This window comes from Zea mays, chromosome 1, assembly GCF_902167145.1.
Source record: "Zea mays cultivar B73 chromosome 1, Zm-B73-REFERENCE-NAM-5.0, whole genome shotgun sequence".
Taxonomy (NCBI): Eukaryota; Viridiplantae; Streptophyta; class Magnoliopsida; order Poales; family Poaceae; genus Zea; species Zea mays.
This window is the reverse complement of record NC_050096.1, coordinates 220,084,904-220,093,504: the sequence shown is the minus strand read 5'-3', so window position 1 is coordinate 220,093,504 and position 8,601 is coordinate 220,084,904. Positions and strand designations below refer to the sequence as shown.

The following is an 8,601-nucleotide window of genomic DNA, read 5'->3' as shown; positions in this document are numbered from 1 at the left end:
ACCCAAAGATACATGTATGCACGAGACCTGTCAATACATGAAACACAAATAAAGAGAGAGATCATCATCAGCCATCACTCATTCATAACTATATCTATCTAAATATCTACTTGTCTTGTTGCAAAGCCAAGCTACTGCGACAAAAAAACAAGCAATACATCGATCTTACAACATGCATTTTACAAGCATGAATGGATGCTCTCAAGACGTCAGACATTGTTTACCTCAAGAGAGAGAGTCAAGACGTCGTCCAAGACGGCTAAGCTCCAAGCTGCTAGACAGGATGCTTTGATGCATATTTGTAGGCCCGTGAAGTAGGGGGGAGTTCCACTGTTGGGGTAGCTAACGTCGCCGGCTGGTTAGGTTGGACTTGTGGGTGCAGCTTGCTGGCCTCTCACACACGTGGTTAGTAGCTGACCGCTCCACTACACTACACGCTCGGGTCGGGGGTTGCAGATAGCACCAACCCCTCCCCTCTCTCTCTCTCATGCCGACGCCTCTTAGAACTGCTGCAGCAATCAATAGAATCAAAAACACTGTGAAAACAGTAAAAACCAGTACGGATTAAAGCAGACTATGTGGCTCCACGACATAGACCTGCCGTAGCCATACTGTTAGTGTACTATTACTCGAAGAAGATGATGTCTGATTGTTGCGTGAAACTTAACTAGGAGTATTTGACAAGAACCGTCAAGAGCTCAGTGATACATGCAATAGCTTTCACTCTCACGGCAGGTGAACCGCAACTACTCCCAACGAAATTACGGGGGGGTGACACATTGCAATAGCCTTCACAGTCTGCATACATGCCACAAAGGCATCAAAAGAATTCTCTGCATTTCGTCGACAGATTTCCTTTTTTTTTCTCCTCAGACATATTATATGCTGGCCGTAATGTACATGGAGATGGGAGTCATGGACCAAGCCTCTCTATCTGTGGCTGGACACTGCAGTGACCATATGCTTGGCATCCAGCATCCCCAGTCGGAGGATGATCCCCTATCTATGGCTGCTACAGATGGTACAGGCGGACACAAAATGAATTTGACTACCTCTCTCTCTCTCTCTCTCTCTCTCTAGGGTCTAGGCACAGAAAGAATGACGGACATGTACTATGGCATGGCATGGCATGGCACGGCAAACGCTTCTGGTTAAGGCGGACAATTCTTGTTAGCTAGCCAGGCCGTCAAGAGGACCACTGGTCCGGGACGGTGAGGAAGTACTTGGACATGGCTTTCCTGAACCTCTTCTTGTACTGCATTGGAGATATGACGGTGGGGGATTCGTTCTTGGGGCCACCAAGAATGCCCGAGGCCTTCACCCACGTCTCCAGCTGCTTGTCCCAGGTGTATTGGCGCAAGTAGTCGATGATGCCGATGACGAGCTCTTTCTTCTCCTCGTCGATGCCAACAAGGAGAGAGTAGTCCATCACATCCGCCAACTGCAAAGCATGTAGCAGACTCAATTACAACTCCAAGTTTCCACATCCATTGCGGGGAATTTAGTAGATACTAAATGCCAGTTTAGTTTCTAAATTAAATGCTCTGCAGCGCAATCACTGCCAAAAAGTAAACCAGTAGTGCAAATTCCATCTGAAATAGGTATACATGGAGGTGAGGAACGTACACATGCTGCAAAATACACTGTCCGCACTAAAAGGCAGGAGCATCCGTTTTGTGGGTGACAAATACCACGTAAAACATGGGGGGGGGGGGTGAGTTTGCATCGGGCAATGCCCCAAAACAATTATGTAACAATTACATATCTATAAATAAATTATAGTTCAGAGTTTAGTTCGTATGTGCTAAATTGGTAAATTGATTAAATATTCAAATATATTTGTTAAACAGTAAGCACAGAGACGTAGTCGCATACCGCAAGGAATGAAGTATCATTCCAGACAGCTCTTTCCAATCTTCGTTTTGCCTTGCTCCCCAAAAATATAGGCTTCGTATGCAATGCCTCTATGAGGTTTGCATCCAAGAGGACTTTGCTGTCCCCAGCCGTGTAGCGTGAGCGCAATGAACCCTTTAGGTCATACACCCGAGATATCTTCCTTTCAAAGAAAACATTTTCCATCACCATCAGATCCATCCTCACTTCCTTCCCAGTTTTCAAGCTCTTGACGCCAACCTGAACTCAAGCAAAAAGGGCAAGATAGAATTCAGGGTGATGCCTTACACTCTACAGTTGTATAAAACATGATGCAGTGAGTGGAGAAAAACAAACCTGATATAACCCTACTATTTTGGCCAGGCAGGTTGGGCTACCAGAAGCCAAGGATTCCATTAAATACTTGAAGTACTGAGGAGCAAACTCTACAAAAGACTCCAGCTCTGTTCTCGTGACTTGTTTGATTATGAACCTTTCATCCAGTGTCTTTGCAAAGTAAACATTGCTTTTTCCACCCTGCGCGTTCCATCTCTTGCAGCGACTTAGAGAACGTATGTAATCAATATCTTTGGGACAGCATTTCTTTCTCAGCGCAGCAAAATGCTTTGCAAAATAGCAAATCACAGAGAACTTTGTTTTATCTGGAGAAATCGGTGAGTCATCATCGAAGGATAACTTAAAATGAGTTCCCTTGGAATGCAAATGGTCTCCTTGAGATGGAGAGGACGCCTCAAGTCCATGGCTGCTAATCCCATTAGTATTTGGTTGATGAGAAAAACTCAAACTGGAATTCAGTCTGTGTGTTACTTGTTCTACATATTCTTCTGATGTCATGGCATATGATATAATACTGGTGGGCTCATCCTCGTATACTGCAACAACGACATCATGTTCATATCCAGTCTGGGGTAACAGTAGCCGTGCCCCATCATTGATAATATTTGAAGTAGATGAGATATATGTGGGTTTACGTGCAAGAACAACATTTAATTTCTCTATCGTCCCAGGAGACCTTTGAGAACAGGACCTTCGCATATTTGGCATTGGGTCCTTCAGGATGCTTCTCATAGCTCCGAAGTACTCAGCAGATTTGAATGATGATAGATGCAAAGAAGCTGGAACTAATCCAGTTCGTTCTCTCTGCCGCAACCCCAGCGTAGAACTAAACGAGTGAATTCTAACAGGGGTTACTAAATTGCTGTACTTCGGACTGTCCAAATTAAAGGATACATTTTCATCAATTTTGGTGAAAGCTTGTGGAAGATCATGCTGCAAATCACAAGACCCAGTCCATGCCAAATCAATAGTATCAGAGAAAATGGATGCAAGTGAGGGTAACCTCTCAACAGGTTCCAAGCCATCAGTAGGTTCAGCAGTAGGCCGCTTCTTTACTCCACTGAATTTGTTGTAGACTTTGTCAAGATCATCTGCATCATCCACAGGATGACCCTCCAAACAAATCTCTAAATTTGTATCAGCAACACTGTACTCATTATCATTCAAATGGCCCTCTCTGGATAACAAAGATTTCTTTGGACTCCCTAAAGATTTTTCAATCTCAGTATCCCCACAAAGCAAATCAGCTTTCCACTCCTTCAGTCTGGTGCATAGGAGAATATCAAGATTATCTGGATTGGTTTTTGAAATATGGCCATGTGTATTAAGAACCGAGTCTATATGGCATAGCCTCCGATCCCAAATGTAAGCATCAAGAAGAAGACCACGCCGCAAGCGGTTGAGCTCCAGAATATCAATTGATGTCTGCATGGGGTGATTGCTTTCCCTCATGACTGGTAAAAGCAACATCTGCAAGAAAAGGGGCAATAAATCAATATAAAATCATTGTAACTCTTGATAAAAAGTTAATGATATGGCAGGAAAGGTTAAAAAATGCCAGGAAAGTCTGAATGTACCACCTCATATTCATTTCTTTGCATTTTAAGCCAATCCTTCATCTCGATAATCTGCCTTTGAACACATTCCCTCACAGGTTCATCCTCAGTTACAATGTTCTTTTCAGTACAGTGAAGAAATTCAGACACCTCCACATGCAAGGATTCCATTTTGCCAAATATCTATAGAAAGAAATACATGAGCACATGATGTTCATGCTAAAACTGATGTGTAGGATGCAGAGGATGAACATAGCTTCAAATTTAACAAAAGAGCACACCTCAACTGCCACCCTTTTTAGCCACTCTTGTGTACTACAACAATTGAAGTCCAGTACTGGTGGAGGAAGGTTAACTGAGAGAATGTCAACAGGAGAATATCTGAAGAATGCCACCATGTTTCCATACCTGGAGTTGTATTTGAATTGTTGAGATCTCACTGGAGCACAGAACAATATGATACTGTAAAGAATATAGCAGACACGTACCCATAAAAACGAAGGCAGTCCCTCTGGAGTGAATGTCCACAGCTTGCAACTCGGTTGGCAGAAGCATGGTTTGAGAAACTTAGCTCTAGGAATTTCCCAAGCGACAGACCCCAGGCAGCATCTGACATGATTATCCTCCGTGTGGCAGGTGGAACACCATCCTTAGGTTTGCACTTGAGGCACCTGTGCCACATCCATATCCTTCCGTCACGCTCACCAGGCAACTTTCGAGATTGAAGCCTCCGAACACTAATTGTTAAGCTACCATGCTGGTGAGTATAACGCCTAATATGTGATTCTGATGGCTCTTTGCATGACTGACAGCGATATGCCTGATGAATATATGAAAAGTGTTAACCATTAGGTTTACAAAACTATATATTATGAGAAGTCCAACATGGCAGCACATACTCAAGATGAAAATGGGATGTACCTCATCAAATAAGTCGTCCCGGAGGTATCTACCAAGTGGCTTATCAAAGCTACCATAAAACTTGATGCGGAAAAGATGGGAGCGCTCGCATACCAAGCCTTTTGGGATACACGTACTGGACAACGAAACTAATATGCTCTGATGATTGTCAGAACCAGGAAAGTATTCACCAGAAAATTTATTCAGGTCCCGCTGATCTACTGATTGATCATCATGTGGTTGTCTATCCCAGTGGTCTACTTGTTGACATTCCTTTGCTGGAAACTCATATTGGTGAGCATTTGATGTAAGCTTTGCAGAGTTCTGCAAATTTTGATTCTGTGTCATTGAATCATTATCTGATGAACATAAAGATGTTTCATACCCGTTGCATGAACCAGTTGCACGGGATACACAATGTTCACAAGAGTTCTTATGATCAACAGAATATTCAGTTTCTTTATGCTGACATGCACCCACAAACATGTGGCCTTCTCCATTCGATGGCAATGAACTAGGTGACACAGGGGTATTTTCAAACATAATGTTGACCATAGCAGTCTGTGAGAGTTTGTCATGTTCTGATTTACGTCCATGAGGCATACCAACATTGGTCAATGCAGCTGAATTGCTATTTGTACAATTCCTTGTATCTGGATCAACTACCACATGTCTCGAGGGCAATTTAGGAAGTGTTGCACCTTCATCTGCAAAGAATGATGTTTCAAGAGAAAGGTGATAAGCAGCAAAGACTGCAAGTTGTACAGCACGCTTAATCCTCTTGAGCTCCTCCCGACATGACCCTCTCAGTAGAACCTACATAAATTGGTGCAGTTATAATAGAGTTAGAAAAGTAAAACTGTAAATTGAATATCAACTAAAAAATACACTTTTAGTGCTAATACTCTTCATAACAGATTGAGCATCTACAGTATTTGATGTTATTCCAATCAGGTGCTCATAATAAAGCAGAGTTATTATTACCGTGCAACCCAAACGCCAAGGGCAGCCTTCAAAGAACATCAGTGTCTTGCTTGATCTCCTATTTGTCTGTTTAGCTGATGGGAATTCTGTAACTTTTTGCACCTTGAACGCTTCACATTGACCTAGCCGTACTGAAGCAATACTGTCAGCTGATGAAGCAATTTGTGCCCCTGTGCACCTTGATACCCTGTCCAAAAGTGTCCTCTTAACATTCAGAACTAACGAAATGTCTTTGGAGAAGAGCTCCTGAGCAGAAGATGAGACAGTTTTCTCAACTAGCACAACATTAGGTCGCCGGGACTCAATCTTTCCAACAATCATTTTCATGTGCTCCTTCTCCTGTATCAAGAGCATTTCTTCAATTATAGCATGAATTGGACAAACAAATATCCAGCAAGAGTATGCTAGGCACAGACCTGTTCAAGTATCCTGCCAATAGATGCCAATTTATTAGGAACCCTGTGGTACTCAAGTGCGCCCCCTAAAATGAGCAATTTTGCATTCCTATGCTCAGAGACCATGCGCTTGTGTTTTACATTCTTGGAGCAAACAACTCCTCGAACAAAATTACTGTACAAAAGAAATTACTAGTCAGTTTTACATGGTAGTGACAACAGCCATGTAAATTTTAGTCTGAAAAACACAAACCTATCTCTTGGATCCCCTGATGCTATACATTTGACCTTCACATAATCAGTAGGATCCATGCTGCCTCCTTTCTTGGTATCTGGCCTCACATAGCTTGCAGCTTGCCAAGTTAAGGATGACACAATATCAAGCCAACCTTTGGACCCATCATCCTTTCCCATATCAATGCCTTCTGCCTTCAGTAATTGAGCCACAAGAGCTCGGAAATGGCCGAGCACCGCAGTCTTCAGACACTCTTCCTGAGCAGTGTTTGTGACCTCGTCAATAGCAGCTATTTTGTTAGCACTAAAGCTACCAGAAACAAGAAGCCCGCTTGAGTCCCCAGCCTCATCATCCTCGTCCTGGAATCCAAATAACCTCGATTCGATATCATCGCCCTCATCTTCTGGTGGTGGTGGGCACCATATATTGGCACCAAATTCAACAGGATACTGAGTTTTGCTTCCGTCACCACTGTCAGTGACGCTACCATTTATCTGTTGCGGCGAACCATCAGATCCTAAACTTGCCTTTGTACCATATCCAGGAGAATCCGGGCTGAAACGGCCATTCTTCCTGGATATTGGTGAGCTGTCGTTCTGCTTCACCATCCAAGTCGGGCTCTCCAAGGGGCTTGGGGTCAGGGAGCGGTTGATATCATTAGGGGTACTAACACTAACAGATTCTGTATCTGAGAAGTCATGTAAGAAGTCATTCCCATGGGTGAAAAACTGAACCCCGGGCTCATCATCATCCTCATCATCTGCTCGCCTGCATTTGTACAAACCAAATCAATAAAAACTCAGCTCAATAGTTAATTAAATGTAAAAATAAAATGAAAAGCCCAAACTTCCATTAGAATTACTTGCTCCCGCAACCACTTAATTGCCAGTCACAAGTTTTCATTCTGTCTTCTTCAAGACCAAGTTCTACCTCAAATTTTAAAAAAGGCAGAGACTTTTAGCGAACTTATTATTAATTGCTAGATCGTAGCAGGTGGCACCACGCAAGCATAATCAATCCGTTCACTTCAGATCGAAAAAAAACAGCACCTTTCCCTTTTCCTCCACAGCAAGTCAAAATGGAAACTTGAAACGTAAGTACTGTATGTACAACTTTTCCAAAGCCACGGAAACGGAGTAGCACACAGTACCTGACAGCGCGGCAGCGGAGCAGCTCCGGCGAGGATATCTGCCGGCGCAGGGCGATGGCGCGCCTGCCTCCGGATCTCGTCGCCGCGGGCGGGGGCGAGTTCTCTGGGGAGGGCCCCCCGCTGCGCGACCTCGGCGTGGCGGGCAGCCGGCCGTCTGCGGCTTCAGCCGGCGTGGCGCCGGCGACGAAGGATCTGACCTTCTGCAGAGCGCCCAGCACCGAGAAGTCCACAACTCCCATCTCTCCGGCGCGATCGCGAGAACACGGTCCAAAAATCACGAAAGAAAAAAGCTAGAAAATAACAAGGCAAAAAATCACGCCTTTGAGGCTAAAACTCCTCTCCGGCGACGAGACAGCGGCGGCGAAGCGTCGGGATCGATTCTCCGCTTCAACCTCCGGTACGGTGTGTATGTCTGTCTGTCTGTGTATGTACAGGCTGCGGCTAGTTAGCGGCGGGAGGCATTTGGGGGTTAGCCAATGCCGGACTGGCCGAGGGGCATAGGTCGGCGGCTCCTCGCCGGTGGGCCGTCGCCGCGCAGTACGGCGGCACTACACGTCGGATCGCGGGTTCACAGAGTTGAAGGAGGTGAGCATGGGCGACGGAGACGAAATGGCCCGTGGAAGGAAGCGGCGGTGAGCGAGCGAAGAGCGGCGTCTGCGAAAGTAATGGCGGGCGGATTAGAGGGGAGGAGGGGTGGGGCGGAGGTTTTAATTGTCGAGAATGCGGGATGCCGGTGATGGAGGAGCAGTATCTTTCGGACAAAAACAATGGGCACGCAATGGGAATGGGCTATATTAGTAATTTAATTTATTTAATAAATACTGTATGGATATGAGGCTGTATGCCTAGTAGTAGTATACAAATTTATACGGGGTGAGTAAATGCCTAAAGATTTTGTTTTGCTGCTAATTGATGAATTATAAAGTTAGAAGATATATATGCATTAATGAGTAAAAAGGAACCCAATGATATGAATGTATCCTTCTTTTTTTATTTTACGTACTTGCTAGGGATGTTCGCATCCAAAAACCAAGACTTTAGTTCTATATCACATCGAATGTTTAAATGCTAGTTAGAAGTATTAAATAGTTTTATTATAAAACTAATTACAGATGAAAGATGAAAACTAAACGACGAGACAAACATATGAAA

General features: G+C 44.2%; 1 protein-coding gene across 1 annotated transcript; it reads right to left on the bottom strand.

The window, feature by feature from the left end:
- Positions 1-639: 639 nt before the first annotated feature.
- Positions 640-8,235, bottom strand: LOC103643294 (putative 1-phosphatidylinositol-3-phosphate 5-kinase FAB1C). The gene is made up of 11 exons (XM_008666449.3): positions 7,450-8,235; positions 6,318-7,067; positions 6,086-6,239; positions 5,670-6,008; positions 4,707-5,501; positions 4,274-4,605; positions 4,067-4,193; positions 3,810-3,968; positions 2,230-3,699; positions 1,876-2,133; positions 640-1,441 (listed from the first exon to the last, which is right to left on the bottom strand). The coding sequence occupies exons 1-11, from the start codon at positions 7,686-7,688 to the stop codon at positions 1,187-1,189; spliced, it is 4,878 nt and encodes a 1,625-aa protein (XP_008664671.1). The 5' UTR covers positions 7,689-8,235; the 3' UTR covers positions 640-1,186.
- Positions 8,236-8,601: the final 366 nt, after the last annotated feature.